The following is a 15424-nucleotide window of genomic DNA, read 5'->3' on the forward strand; positions in this document are numbered from 1 at the left end:
AAGAGAAAAAAAAAAAAAAACCAGAAAAAAAAACAGGGCCTTATTGGGTAAAAAAAAAAAAAAAAAAAAACCAAAATTAGAGTTTTGCTACCAAAGATTCAAACCTGAAATAAAAGGGCCAGCAGAATATGGCTTACTAAACATCAATTTTGCATACTGTTTAAAGTTTTATTTTTAAAAAACTGTTTCTGAAATTCTCAGTCACAACCAAGTAACTAAATTAAGTCTAACGCTTGTAACTGAAAGATTATGAAAATATTTGTTTTTGTTCAAACCATGTAAAAAATCCTCAATAATACATTGTAATATTTTCTTTTTAAAACTAAATTGGAAGATCAACTCTCAGCAGATTTAAGTGTATTACACACAATATTTTGTGAATTCAGATTTATTGATTTCCATTGTATTTGCTTTAAATATGGTTGAAGCTGACTGCAGAAAAGGGATGGTGAAATTTTTAAGTTAAAAGTAAACTAATGGTGAAAGAACATCACCTCTGGCTTCCATCAATGCCTCGTTTATCATATTTTATTAATAAGTTCCAGGACTATCACATCCAGGGATGTTGGAGGCCTCTCCCAGCAGTGTCCTTAGCTTTGTGTCATTTTCCTGTGCCAGAGGTGAGCGTGCTTTCAAAAATACTGCCACTTTCCCAGCACCGTGTCTTTGATTGCATCAACATATTGAGTTGGTACCCAATAGACCCAGTAGTAAGATGCTTCTGTTGGGCCCAGCTGAAATGCCTGCAAAGTTAAAAATGACAACATTTACAAATGGGAAACAGAACAGCTTACACCAGTGGACAGATACAGCTCATCCACTACAAAAATCAGTCAAGTCTCTTATACTTACTGCCTCCTTCAAACCCTTAGTGCACACTACAATATATTCGGTAAGCAATTAAAAATAAGAACCAAAACACAACCATTCCTCAGAGAGACAAGGACTGCAAAGTATAAATTAAAACGAGAAGCTCTTTCCTTTCAAGATATCATAGCAGCAACAAAACCTCTTGGCCAGTTTCAGGAATGTGAGGAAATTATTCTGGCAGACAGAATCTGAAGCATAATTCAAAGTCTCTAAAGAAATGAGCAATGTGCACAGAGCTGAGAAGCCAAACAGGAACTAAATAAGACAATGACTATGTTTTCATAGTCATAAAATTTCACGGAATTTTATATTTAGACATAATGTCCTATCTTCAACTTAAGTCAGTATAAATAGGAGAGGAGCACCATGGCATGACAATAACCTCTGCTGTTGTTGCAGGATAAAGAGTTTATTGTATCATATTCTGACGAGGACAGTTTCTTACACAGGGGAATCAATAATCAAGTATTTGGACAAGGACTAGATCAATACCCTCCTGCAGGCAGTAACTGTAAGGTATAAGATCTCCCCTTTCTTCCTCTAAAGAAGGGAAGAGACTTATACAAGGAACTTACTTCAACATTAAATTTAGCTACTGTACTTTGGAAAGCAAAATGTCAAAAAAATTGAAAGAAACAGCCAAAAATTCAGTAGAATTAGCACTGCTCCCTTCTTAAATGTGTTACTTTTCTAGACCCAAAACCAGTTTTTCAGAAAGTCACATATGAAAAAAAAAATTACAGTATCAAATCACTACCTTTTTTTTTTAACCTTCAGCAAGGACTCTTGTTTATATAAATACAACAGAAACCAGAAAATAAACTAGGTACAGGAAAATATCACTAACATTATTTCTTAATGAGCTATATCATGGGTATTTTTGCTGTTTTAACACTGTCACAAGACAGCAGAAGATATGAAGTATTACTTAAGCACTAATTTTTGTGTGAAACTAGTCCAGATTTCCCTAACAGCAGATACTCAATATGCTACTCAAAATATTTACACCGTGACAGCAGACCATGTCCACGTTCCCATCTTCCACAACTCATGAGGCTGGCATTACCATCGGCCTCCAACTTGCTCTGTTTTAAAGCTTACTTCTGTGTATTGGCATGAAGCAATTAGATTGATATTATTAAAGTAGAGACATTACTTACCATCATGTGATAATCCTCATGTCCTTCAATAGGTTCACTCACCACATTTTTAATGGACCCCATGGGTAACTTTTCTGTTCTCTCTACATTAAAATTGATCAAAGTATTATTTCTGACATATGAGGAAGTAGTATTTCATATTAATTTCAAATACCACCTCCATTACTTCCAAAAGCTCTTCACGCCAGCAATCTCCTCTTTGGGTGAGCTTTGGATACCTGCTGCTGAAAAGCATGTTTTCCACATTACCACATACCCCACAGCTGGAACACTAATACTTAAAAGGAATCCAAAAGTGGATCACGCAATTCCTCACATTTTATGTCTCCCCAGAAGGGACTCCACTTGGGCCAGCAGAATTACTCACCGTAGTGAAAGCTGGTCCAAGTGTAGGGACACTCAGGTCTGGCTACCAAGGATTATACTAAGCTCAACAGAAAGGACAAGGCTGAAAGCTGAATGAAGACAGGCTAATTAGCTCTTTGAAAGCCTAGTCCTGGTTTTATACTGGAATTAAACTATAAAAGTACAGGGAAGGAAATATTAATGAGTAAACAGGGAAAGAAACAAAAAAAGAAACCGAAAAAGAAATTATGACTACAATTAGATGACAGAGTAATGTCAGCCAGAGGTAACCAACAAGAATGACAAAGCATATGGTTCGTGCAGACTTTTTCTGTCTCAGTTCTGTCCTCATTCTTTCAGAAGACTTAACTCCAAGATCCTTCCTTTCAGTGACAGCCTAAAATTATCTTCTACGGATACAGAAAGAGAAAACCATAAACACTCTGCAAAGGAGGAACTGAACTATTAAGTCCTTAGATATATCTAAGGAATTTGTGTGATCCAGAAAAAAAGCACCTACCTAAAATAGGCACCCAGGGAAGACAAACTTAATTATGCAAAGACAAAAATGCTCTACCTCAGTGCAGTAGCTAAACCAAACTACCCCAGTCAGACTTGGAACATCCACTTTGCAGGATGCTAAACAAGTGCAAAAAGAGTTACTCTTCACAGTATTGCACCAACAAACCCAATCCATATTATCAGTGCCTCTACGAAAATGACACAGAGCATCTGTGAAACACCTGCCTACACCAAACTTTAGACTACAAAACCACACAGAGCGATCTGTGAAGCACAGGAAAGCTGCGTGGGGGAGAATCAGTTCCAGCTTTCCAGGACTAGCAAGTGAAAAACTGTGTTAGCACCCAGTTGGTTTTATCCTAGCCCTTCCGTGCATATCCTAGCCACTCCATGCATCTGCCATGAATCTCTCTGAGCAGGAGGGAGTTTTCCCAACAACATTCAGCAATTACAACCATTCCCTAAAGGAAGCAAGCCGCTGCTAATTTGGGGAAGTAGGGAAACAGGTTACATGAAAGACAGATGACTACAAGAAGGGTCAAATTTCACAGCTTAAGAAACACTCATCTAGAACACTTTAGAAATAGTAAACTTGAAACTCATCTAGAAGGTGAAGAAAAAGGATTAAATTAAATTTAAAAGGTCTAAATATTGACCATGCATTTAGAACACGCTATCAATAACAAAGAGATCTGGCTGCCCAGCCTATAAAGGAAAAAGAACTCCATCACATAGCCCAGGAGAACAGAAAAAAAATTACTCAACTAGTACCAACAGAGGTTTTAAAGCCAGAAAAAACTTCACAATCAAGTCCTACAAAGGAAAGGTCAAAAACTTCCGAGATTTCTGCTTACTTTGGAAATAATGTAGCAGCTGGACGTGCCATCCAAAGCTAATATTACCATCCAATAAGGTTACTTTACTGGGACAGTGAGCAAGCACTGATATTCTTCTTGCTCGTCACTATAATATTGCCCCATCCTGGTCAAACTAAAGGAGCAGAGCTTCCTTTGGAGGCAGGAGGTTATCTGAGACGTCCTCAGCAATGCACGTTATCACCACGGCACTTTCAGCTCCTCCTGGCATCACTCAAGACGGTAAACTGATTCCTCTGCACAGCAACACATGCCATAGTTTCTGCAGTTGTACATCACTGAAACAAGACACCCAACTAATTTTGGTTGAAAGGACAGATAATGACAGAGATGCCAGCACTCCTAGGTTTTAATCCCAGTTCTAAGATTCCCTTTTGAGTCCCAGCCAAGTCATTGAGCCTCTACGCGATGCTGGCACCAGACCAATGTTTATGAAGTGCTTTTGAGATATGCTAGAAATGCCAAACATTATAATTTACATTTGGAGCTATGAATAGCAGATTGGAACATCAGTCTACTGGCACAACTGAACTTGAGTTTTTCAAGAACAGAAATAAAACATCAAGTAATATTCAATGATGTGGGAAAACAGCATTTGAGAAGAGGAAGCAAAATTTAGTTTTGAAGTATTACAATACCAACACTATTCCCTAAACACAATTTAGTCACACCAGAACCTATTTGTAGGTCACACAATTCACTTACAGCCCAAGTACCATTTATTCATCACAGAGTTTTGGAGTCGCTCACCTTTTGTACCAATCCATAGTTGGTCTTGCTCAAGTTTAAAGGTCAATCTTACTTTCCCCCCTGACTTGTTGTACATGCCAGATAATGGCACTGTTGGCAGGCGTTCCTACAAAGAGACAACACAGTAAGTCACAGACAAGGACTTTAAGAGGAAAAAACATATCCTCTTAACTTTTAAAGCATAAAGACGATCCATCTTTCTACCAAGATAGCAAGGAACGATTGAACCGGCAAAGAAAGGTCTCAAACCACAAAAAACATCTCTCTCTCTCCTGATTATGACAATGTCTCAAGTACTTATTTACCTACCTGAACACCTTTAACAGAAGGCATCACATCATCAGGTTTTCCTTTATCCAATACTTTCCTGTGTTGCTACAATATAAAACCAGAAATTAGAATTTACACAAACACAACAGAGCTTTTCAATTTACTTCCAGCTGCACCCGTGACCATATCCCAATAGCATTAAGAGACAGTTAAGGACTCTTCACAGTCATTTATCACACAGGAAACGGTTAATTTTCAAAGTTAAATGAGACTTTCTATGACAGTCTAGAGAAATTATATAAATAACTAGAACCCCAGTGTAATGCAAAGGATGATATTCCTTCTAGAATATACATACACATAAATATGTATCTATAAAAAATATTAAAGAACCCCGAGTCCCACTTCAATATTGTACATGCTGAATCACATAGCTGGCATTTGGCAAGACAGTTTTAACAGTCAAGTGTTATATCCAGTGAACAGCAGAAAACCCTCCACATTTGACAGTGCAACATACCGCAACACAGCAACAAACCAGACCAGATTAGAGCAGTAGTAACTAAGAAAACCATGCTCACAGCTTGTAAGTTGCCAAGTACCTTTAAGCAATGATGGAACTTACAGTGAACGTGAACTATGACAAATTATAGAAAAACAAAAGCATGTTTCATAAAGATTGCAGTTCAATGATGCGCTACTTAATTGTTTTTAATTCAATTTATTTTGAGGAAGATATGGGGCTGGTAATACCTTGAGCTGAAAATCCTTTATCAGCCCCACAAGACTGCAGCGCTGCCAGCAAAGCAAGTCTCACTGTGCTGTACTTCATTTCTTACTCAGAGGCAGCACAACATGCAGGAGGAGAATTCAACACCCAGGTTCCTTTCAGCGCTGGGACAGCTAAAAGAACTGCTCTCTTGGTGTTCATTTAAAGGGCAAGCTTTGGAGATCAAGTTCTTTTATGCCAACAAAAATCAGTTAGTTTTCAGATGTAACTAATTTCGACTGCGTCTGAGCTAACAACCACAAAATATTTCTACTAGTTACCATTTCTTGTCTGAAATGCTAGACTGTGCCTGGCACCAGCACAAGTGGTGTCTTGCAAAGCCCCAGCCTCTACTGGGCTACTTTCCTGCTGCTAGAACTCCCCTGCACAGAGCCCTTCACCTATTGCTTTTTGTGAGAAGAGAAACCCCAGCCTGCTGAGGCTGCACAGGACCCAAAGGTGACTGCAGAGTATTACAAGAAAACCACGTAAATCTGACAGCTCCCCCACACCACGGATTACGGAGACATCAATAACCTTTTGTCTGCAAAGCGGCTCCTTTTTATTTTCTTCAGCTTTGACCTCCTGTTGAGCAGCTTCTTTGGGCGTATTTACTGCTAAGACATCGTTGATAGTAGAGCCGACAACCATTATTTTTGCTCCATTTGTTACTTTGATTTCCCGCAACGTTTTCTCCTCTGGTAGAAGTCCCTTGAACATAACTTTCTGCATAGCAGGGGGAAGGCCTAAGAGGCAAGAATAAGGGTTAGGAGACAGCCTGAGAGGGGTGAGAGGAGGCAGGGGCTGAGGCAGGAGAGGCGGCGGTGACCCCGACAGACCTGTGAGGGAGTGGATCTTCTGCTTCAGCTCGGCCCCCGTGCTGTCCAGGCAAAACTTCACGTCGTACTTGTTCTTGTTCCAGATAACCTTCAGCTCCACCAGCTCCTTCCCGCTCTCCGCGTCGCCGCCGTTGCTGACAGACGCCTGGGGGGGATCCCGGCGCTCCTCGCCCTCCGGAGACCTCCCTGCCGCCGGCGAGCCGCCCTCTCCGCCGCAGCCCAACGGCAGCTCCTGCGCCTCCGCCTCCATGCCCGGCTCCTCGGCACCTGCGGGCGAGCGGACAGGAAGAGCCTGGCCAGAGGGAAGCTGCCCCGGCCCGCTCGGCTCGGCCCGGTCCCGGCCCGCGCTCCAGCCCGGGAGCGCCGCTCACAGACCGCCCCGAGGGCCGACTCCCCGCCCCGGCACCTCCCCGTTTCCCCGCCCCACCCCGTTCTACCGCCCGCCGCCTCGCCTCGCCGCGCCCGGGACCGCGGGTACGGTTCGGGCCCAGCCCCACAGGTAACCCCCGCTCCCCTCCCCCCCTGCGGGCTTTGGGTTGGAAAACGTGAATCGAAACACACCAGGAGCGGGGAGGCTGCCGGTGCCGGGCGCTCCGCTGAGGTACCCGCTGCCTCTGCCGAGGGAAGGGAGCCCCCACTCCCTCCCGGGTTGGAGCCGCCCGGTCAGTGTGGAAATAAAGGCGGCTCAGCTGCAGCCTGTCGCGTCGTGTCAGGAATAAGGGAAAGTTATTTGGTGCTTTCCCGTGGAAGATCAGTTCTGGGCTCCCCAGTTCAAGAGAGACAGGGAACCGCTGGAGAGAGTCCAGGGTAGGGCAGCTGAGACGGTGGAGGGACTGGAGCACCTGCTTTGTGAGGAAAGGCTCAAAGAGCTGGGGCTCTTTAGCCTGTAGAAGAGAAGGCTGAGGGGAGACCTTATCTATCTATACAAGTACCTAAAGGGTGGGTTCAAGGACCCTTGTGAGGAAAGGCTCGAAGAGCTGGGGCTCTTTAGCCTGTAGAAGAGAAGGCTGAGGGGAGACCTTATCTATCTATACAAGTACCTAAAGGGTGGGTTCAAGGATGACGGAGCCAGACTTTTCAGTGATTCCTGCTGACAGGACAAGGGGCAACGGGCACAAGCTGGAACATGGGAAGTTCCACTCAAATACGAGGAAAAACTTCTTTCTGGTGAGGGTGTCAGAGCCCTGGAACAGGCTGCCCAGGGAGGTCATGGAGTCCCCTTCTCTCTTCAAGCCCCACCTGGATACAGTCCTGAGTGATGTGCTCTGGGCAACCCTGCTTTGGCAGGGGGATTGGACTAGATGATCTCTGGAGGTCCCTTCCAACTCTGACAATTCCATCAAACGGTATTTCCTGCCACATGCCAGCTTAGAGCTGGTTCCCAGTTCGCTCCAGGGAATACGCTCTTGGAAGGCAGTTACCGATAAGTTAGTTCCATAGCAAAGACCTCCAAAGCCAATTAGTGCCCGTGCAGCACACCCCCCTGCCCCCCCCAGGTAGCCTTTGATATCAATTCCCACGACAGGTGGCATTCCCCCTTCCAGTTCATATTTTAAAATCTCTTTTTTGGGCCTTAATTATTATTATCTCCTCTGATTTCCACACGATAACAGGTTTTCTGCATTTGGGTGGCCTTCGCACTGCTTTGTACAATTACATTTTTGCCAAAAAGCACCAAGGGACCTTTATTTTGAGAGTGGAGGATACAGATCAAAATCGAGTGGTGCCTGGAGCTGCGGAGGGAATAGAAGATATGCTGGATTGGGCAGGTATTTACAAATGTCTGTCGTTTCTTAACCCGCTGAGAAAGATCAAACTTTGTGAAAGTGGCCCAATGTGCAGGTGTAACAAAGGTTGTGCCCGAGGGACGTGATGGAAAGGTCAGAAGTTGGAGCTCGCAGACCTCACTGTCAACTGGTAGATTGTCTGTATAGGGAGTACTTGCTAAAGGGGATCTGGAGGTGTCAGTTTGCATTTTGAATCCTCTGCTTCTTTTTGAGCTTAAGAACTAGAAGTGAGGGTGGTTTTGGAATGAACAGTTGTCATAAAGTTAGAGCCAGATCCCACAGATGCTGCCGTTAATGGGTAGGTGAGCTTTAAGGGCCTAGGACTTTGCTGTTGAGTAATATACTTTGAGGTAGGTAAAATAATTGGCTACAGTCTCAACTGTATTTTTGTGGTATGAGTGTTCTTTACTATAAAAAGGGTAGATGCTACTTTATGTGTGTACACCTGACTGAATTTTGCTTTAAGTGGTGTATCAGCTTTTTATGAGGTTTGGGGTTTTTTCTGTTTGTTGATTCACACACAGCACTCTAAACTCTGATGATTTTGGCTGCTGTTTACCTTCTGAGTCCAGGGAAGTGAGTCCTGTGCTAGCCAGATGCCATCAGCTGGCTGCCCTGGAGCAGAAACTGTCTTTGTTTCATCTTCATTCGTCCCTGTTTCATTTTCATTCGTTGTGCTCCATTGATGGGTTTTGCTCTGCCTTTTTATGGCCTTTCTAAGTCCCACCATACTGATATTTCAGGTATTCCCCCCGATGAGAGTCCTCGCCGTGGTGGTTCCTTCGGCCCCTACCAGCAGTCACAGAGGCTTGACCTTTATAGGAGCGCCAGCGACGTGCTTTTGGAGAGCGGGGCGGCGTATCGCTGCTTTTGTACCCCTCAGCGCCTGGAACTGCTGAAGAAGGAGGCTTTGCGGAGCCAGCAGACCCCGCGGTAGGGATTCCTTGTCCCCTGGGTGGTTCCTTCTGTGCTGCATGCTTGCAAAAACTTACGACAACGTACAGGGCAATAGGGTTGTCATCTCGCTGCCTGTAGAGAGAAGCCAGCGTAATCCTTACAGGCTTAGGGGGAGTGACCCCCAGAGATGAGGTAGTTTGACTGGACATATAGTGGGAAGGTTACAACTAAAATTTAAGGATTGATTTAGAGTTTTGGGGATGTGGAAATGGTTGGTGGGGTTGGCCTGTGTTGAACTGAGACCTTCGTTTTCCTTTCTCAAAGATATGACAACCGGTGTCGGCACCTGACGCCCACAGAAGTGGCTGAGAAGCTGTCACAAGGCCTTGACTGGGTAGTCCGCTTCCGGCTGGAGAAGGGGGTGGAACCCTTTCAGGACCTGGTCTATGGCTGGAACAAGCACGAAGTGGCTGACGTGGAAGGTGACCCAGTGATTCTCAAGGGGGATGGCTTCCCCACTTACCACCTGGCCAATGTGGTGGATGACCATCACATGGGCATCAGCCACGTTCTGCGCGGAACTGAGTGGCTGACTTCGACGTCCAAGCATCTCCTTCTCTACAAAGCCTTTGGCTGGGATCCCCCTCAGTTTGGTCACCTCCCACTGCTTCTGAACAAAGACGGTGGCAAGCTGTCAAAAAGGCAGGGGGACATTTTTCTGGAGCGTTTTGCTCGGGATGGCTACTTGCCAGAGGCTCTGCTGGACATCATCACCAACTGTGGCTCTGGATTCACAGGTAACGACAACAGGCTCGATACTTGCTAGGACACTTCTTGATGCTGACTTTAGGGAATGGGTTAGGTTTATTTTAGTAGCCAAGATCTCTGAAAGCTTTTGAAGGGATCAGGAAATAATCATGACCAATCTGTCACTGAAATGCCACTGGGGCATCTGCAGAGCTCCTGTGAAAGACTGGGTGGTGTGCTGGAAATGGTGGGAATCTTTCTGCCCCTGCAGCCATTTAAAACGAGTCTGATGCTTAATGGGTTCCCATCTGGGACAACATTCATCTCAAGGAGAAGAAACTGTCTGCGAACTCTTGGGAAAACTTGTATGCTATGGTTAATAATTGCAATGTCGTGTATTACATCGGTCGCGCTTCTTGTTTAACCTGAAAGACCATGTGAAGTTGAGTCAATGACTCCTTTTGTTGTTCTTGCTGTGTGGGGATCACAAATTAACTTGTGCTTTGGGAACTCTGCTTGGGAATGAAACCTCTCTTGGGCAGTGGAGCCTCCTGGCTGAGTGTTACTGCTTTTTGGGTGACTGATGCAAGGGGTGTTCCACTGAAGAGCCAAGCAGAGCGACCCGGTTTCCAGTTGCTCGCCAGTAGTTAGCAGGGCCTGCTCTTAGGGAGAGGGCAGCTTCTCATGCATGCCTGCTACAAGTTCCCTCCTGTTTTTTGGGATACATCCCTGTTAACACAGCGAAAAGTGTCTCTCCTGTGTCACTTCTTCCTTGGCTGTGCTGCTGTCCCAGCCTGGAGCCTGAGGCTTGCAATGACAAGCAGCGACGGTAGTTCCCTGCAGAGGAGTGGGTGTGTATCATTCCCTTGTTGGGTTATTTTGCAGAGAAACAGATGGGGAGGACTTTGGAGGAGCTGATCCCGCAGTTTGAAATAGGCAGAATCACAACCCATTCTGCTCTCCTGGATCTTGAAAAACTCCCAGAATTCAACAGGTATAAATATCAGTGGCAATTTTAAAATTAATAATTCTCATCAGTGAGGATTTATTCCTAGCACTTGGCTTTGTCTGGCAATTTTGTTTATTGGCTCAAGCGTGGTCCTAGCGCAGTGGCTTTTTGGCTGTGTTAGAGCAAAATGTAAGTTCACACTGTTCCTGTTTCCTCTCCCGTCCTGTGCTTGGACACTGGTGTTGGGTGCACTCTAAAAGCCTGGGCAGATGGTGTGTAGCAAAGAGGATGCAAAGTTTTAAGTTTAGATTCAAAATAACATCTAAAGAGGCAACACTTCCAGAGGGAACTTCTGCACTCATGCGCTACGGGGATGTTGTGCTACTGAGAGTGACTGCATCTATGTCTGTCTGGAGTTTATTGTTGCTTTTCTAATAGTTTTAATTGGTTAATGTCATGAGATTGGGATGATTAGATTTAATCTAACCCCAAACCAGTCCAAAAGCAGTTTTCTTCTTTGTTACAGGATTCACCTCACCCGTCATATTGAGCATGAAGGACTGCGACAGAAGCTAATTAGAGAAGTGCAGTTGCTGGTGGAGCACGTCTATGGAGATCAACAAGTGGATCAAGAGGTTCTAGAAAAGGAGTATGTGGAGCGAGTCCTCCTGCTGAGAAAAGTATGACCAGGGATAGCATTGCGTCACCGTTCTGGGGAGTTTAGGTTTTGTGGGATTCCTGGATGAAGACTCAGCTGAGTCCTGGGCACTGCTTTGATCTGAGCTGTGAAGCTCTGCAGGCTGCAAATGGCTGTCGCTGCCAGCTCAAGGGGTTGTGTGTGTGCTGAATGCCAAAATCACAGAATCATAGAATCATAGAATGGTTTGAGTTGGAAGGGACCTTAAAGATCAGCGAGTTCCTACCCCCCTGCCATGGGCAGGGACACCTCCTGCTAGACCAGGTTGCTCAAAGCCCCATCCAGCCTGGCCTTGAACACCTCCAATTATATAGTTAGCTGATCTGTAGGAACAGGCATGGTGGTCTTTGCAGAGTTGTAAGCTCATCCATACTTTGCTGAGCCAGCAGAGGGAAGACATGTCCCTGCTGTGGAAGCGAATCATAGACTTGTAGGATATTTCTTGGAGACCTCTCTGGTCTCCATAGCAGGACTGTCAATGGTGTGGGATCAGGTCAGCTGTGGCTTTGTCTAGGTAAGTGGTGACAAGCTCCAAGCTGTGCTTCTCCTCCTGAAGCCCAGGATGCGGCTGGCTTGAGATGGGAAGGTCCAGGGCCCCTCATGCCAGGAGACTGCTCACCTCTAGCTTCTGGGCAGCATAAGGTGCTTCTGCTTTGCTGCTGCTCCACACTTTGGAAGCAAAGTCAAAGCAACCTCTAGTGGGGTTTGTGCATTGGGAGCCCTGGTCTCAGCTAAGTGACAGAGTGCCAGCTGTAAGGGGGACAGAAGATATTGTGGCTCTTCCCAATGCCAGGAAGGAGGGTGAGCCCCGCTGTTTCCCAGTCTGCCCTTGGGATGCTGCTGTAGTATCTTGAGGACTTGGCTTGTGAAGAATAAAGCCTTCTTTATAAGGGCAGGAAGAGACCCGGCAGTTCCAGCGTGAAGGCTTTGCTGTGGCATCGGGACGGTGACTCATGTGACTGTGTCTGTGGCAAGGCAGCAGATGAACATGGGCAGCCACTTCCCCGGGCTAACTCTGACTCAGCTCGCACGCGGCTCTGCAGCACAAGCACAGCAGTGGCCCTTTGGGCTGCTTCTGCCTCCCTGCTCACACCAGCTGGTTCTGGGTGTGAAAAACTCAGCCACCTAAATGTCAGCCATTCACATTTCCTCTGAGCAGTACGAAGTACAAGATGGTGGTGTGTTTGGACCCACCTTAACTCTTTGTGAAGTCCAGAGAGGATGTGTTTGTTCCCTCCAGCTTAACCCTCAGCCGTAACAGCTTTGCTTTCTTTCTCCAGGGTCACATAAGCTTCCTGAAGAATCTGGTGTCATCTGATTATTCTTACTTATGGGTTAGGCCCTCGGTGTCCCGAGAGCAGCTACAGACTATTTCTGCAGAAGTAGATGAAATAGGAAAACTAGTCTTAGGGTAAGTGTCTCTTCCCAGCTCTGTAGACACCCACCTTGCCTGCCCCAGAGCATTGCTCTTGGCTGCTGTATTGATGTTGGACATACTTATAGTTCTTACTTAATTTCCTCTACTTTGGAATGTGCAGCAGTTAATAACCAGTGAGAAATTCTGTGTTTTTAATTGAAAAGTAGCTTGCCAGCGGGAAAGCTCATATCAATGCTCTCAAGCAAGAATTATCACGTCTGGATTTTGTAAAGCACCCAGCACAGCTGAGTTTGTGTGCCAGCACAGTGCAAACAAAGCAGTGGTGTTAGCAGGGTGTTCCCATGCCACCACATCTCCTGTGCTTTTGCCTGTTGTAGCATCAAACTGGAGAAGTCCAAGGTGGTTTTCATCAGCTGTATTGAGTTTATGTAATGAGACTGCTGGGTCTCTGGAATGAACCCGCGTTGTGTCCAGCCAGAATCACTGTCACTTTTGAAGAGCTTGTCCCTGGGGGGCTTTTCCTGCTTCCATTTCTTTGGCCCTGGCTAGCAGCCTGCAGTTCTGTCTGCTCAGAAACATTGCTGGAATGGCAGTCTGCCCAGTCTAGGACTTCCCCTCTACTCCCCAGTGAGTTTGGGGGGGGACTTCCAAGGAGTTTCAGTGCTGCCCTGCGTCTCTCTGCTACTCCATGCCTTGCAGCGAGGCAGGGTGGTATGTCAGTTGCCTTTCCAGTTCAGATCTCACCTCTGGACTAAAATGAGCTCTGGAAACCAGTTTTGACAGTAATTAAGGTGGCAGTATCTACAAATTGAGCTATTATTCCCAGCTATTTGTAAAGCTTGTTGCCCTTAGTCATTTCTCACAGCTGAGTGGGAACTGAACCCAAGTGATGGTATTTTAAATGTCAGATCACTTGCTATCCTGGATAATAGTACTGCTACCTACGGCTGAGTAGTATCAGCGATGGCTGCTGCATCTCTAAAAATCATATTATTAAAAAAGAAATCAGACTTACTGCTTTTGCCATGGTTTTCCTGGTCTTTGGCAGGATTATGTGATTTAAACTTGATGCTTGTTTTTCTGAACAAGCTCTGCTCCAGGTGCTGTTGAAGTAAAGGCATGGTTTTGCAAAGCAGAGTCTTAGCAGCAGTATCGAGGCAAAGCAGCTCCACCTCGGAGGGTGCCCGTGAACACCAGCAACGCTGCAGTGAGCAGAGGGAGTGCCCTGGTGAAGGGCAAGAGAGTTTACTTTGAGCTGCTGCTGTTGCCAGAAGATTTTGCAAAACCAGTCTGAGGCAGCTGGCACTCACTGGGTCATTTCTGGGTAGGAATCCTGTGTTTTGTACGTCCCCAGATTGTAAGGACGTTTTCTTTTCCTAAAGGCTTATGACAAGGCAGGCAGCTGTTTTGACTGTGGAGGAGCTGAACAAAGACTTGAGAAGCCTCCAGAAGCAAACCAAAGAGACTAAGTACAGCAGTATGATGAAGCTCCTTCGCTTGGCTCTCAGTGGTCAACAGGTAAAAAATAAAAATTCTCAGACTGGGCCTTTTTTTTTTTTTTTTTAAAACACCTATCTTCTCTCTGATAGCAAGATACTGGTATTTGCAAGAATTGACATCAGTTTCTCTTATGAGTGAATGTATCGATACCCAGCGATTCCGGAAGAAAAGGCCTTTCTGAAAGTTTCAGAAAGGCAGAAGTTGTCAAAGCACGAATATGCTGGTCACAAACCCGATGTTAGAAAAACCTCTGGACCAGCTATAAGGAGTGTTGGCAAGGTTGTAGGTTTTGGGCAAAAGACAGGATTTTATGTGCAATCTGCTTTTGCAAAGTTCAAAACAACGTTCTACCAAAGTTTTGCAAAGCTTTATCCTGGCTTAGGCTCTGGCATCAATGCTTCTGGGTCAGTTCAACCATTCTTAGCACTTCAGGAGGGAAAAAAAAAACAACCCTCGTTTCGAGATTGCTAATAAAACCCCTGCCCTTGGTCTAACAGCAATCTGATAGCTAATCACTCTGTCATTTCCGCCATGATGATGCATATCGTAAGCACGTGCTGAAAAGTGTAAGTTTCCATTTGTACAATGACTTCTTCTATGTTTTCAGCATGGACCGAGCGTTGCTGAGATGATGGTGACTTTGGGACCCAAAGAAGTGTGTGGAAGAATACACAAAGCACTGTCTAGCTAACATGAGACAGAAATGATACCGACAGCCAGCCCGTGGACTCTGGTGTAGGCAGCATGTGTGATTGTCCTAGACCTGTGTTTTTTGATCTCAACATGATTAACTTTGATCAGATGAGCTGGGCTTTGGACAGGGCAGGTGTCACCATGGTGTTTCCAGGTCTGTGTGTATCTGCACTAAGCATAAGCCAGTTTGTCTGGGAGAAGAACGAGATGCAGACTTAGGTCCATCCTTCTGCTTTCACCTTGTGCAAATAGCCTGGTTTCCAGGTTGGGAGAAAGAGACGTTTATCAGCATTTAAATTCAGACCATGTGGACAGAAAGTAATGCTATTTGTGATACCAGCTCGTCTGGTGGCTCGTCTCAAGTGATTGGTCCCTT

At 45.3% G+C, this 15424-nt stretch overlaps 2 protein-coding genes across 3 annotated transcripts in view; one reads left to right on the forward strand and one right to left on the reverse strand.

The window, feature by feature from the left end:
* Nucleotides 1-157: 157 nt before the first annotated feature.
* UBFD1 (ubiquitin family domain containing 1) overlaps nucleotides 158-15424 on the reverse strand; it is a 20714-nt gene continuing 5447 nt past the window's right edge. Inside the window, exons 2-8 of one of the 2 annotated variants that reach the window (XM_014936665.1) lie at nucleotides 9632-9636; nucleotides 6401-6667; nucleotides 6099-6307; nucleotides 4832-4897; nucleotides 4523-4628; nucleotides 2031-2113; nucleotides 158-743 (exon numbers count right to left, since the gene is read on the reverse strand). In XM_014936665.1, coding sequence (XP_014792151.1) covers nucleotides 633-743; nucleotides 2031-2113; nucleotides 4523-4628; nucleotides 4832-4897; nucleotides 6099-6307; nucleotides 6401-6667; nucleotides 9632-9636 — 847 coding nt within the window. In that variant the 3' untranslated portion in view covers nucleotides 158-632. The other variant, XM_014936666.1, reaches the window with a different exon arrangement.
* Nucleotides 6872-15415, forward strand: LOC106884911 (probable glutamate--tRNA ligase, mitochondrial). The gene is made up of 9 exons (XM_014936668.1): nucleotides 6872-6899; nucleotides 8014-8169; nucleotides 8931-9120; nucleotides 9409-9881; nucleotides 10717-10825; nucleotides 11307-11460; nucleotides 12758-12888; nucleotides 14238-14373; nucleotides 14963-15415. Exons 2-9 carry the CDS (start codon nucleotides 8154-8156, stop codon nucleotides 15044-15046), a joined length of 1293 nt encoding a protein of 430 aa, XP_014792154.1. The 5' UTR covers nucleotides 6872-6899; nucleotides 8014-8153; the 3' UTR covers nucleotides 15047-15415.

This window comes from Calidris pugnax, unplaced genomic scaffold, assembly GCF_001431845.1.
Source record: "Calidris pugnax isolate Ruff unplaced genomic scaffold, ASM143184v1 scaffold17, whole genome shotgun sequence".
Taxonomy (NCBI): Eukaryota; Metazoa; Chordata; class Aves; order Charadriiformes; family Scolopacidae; genus Calidris; species Calidris pugnax.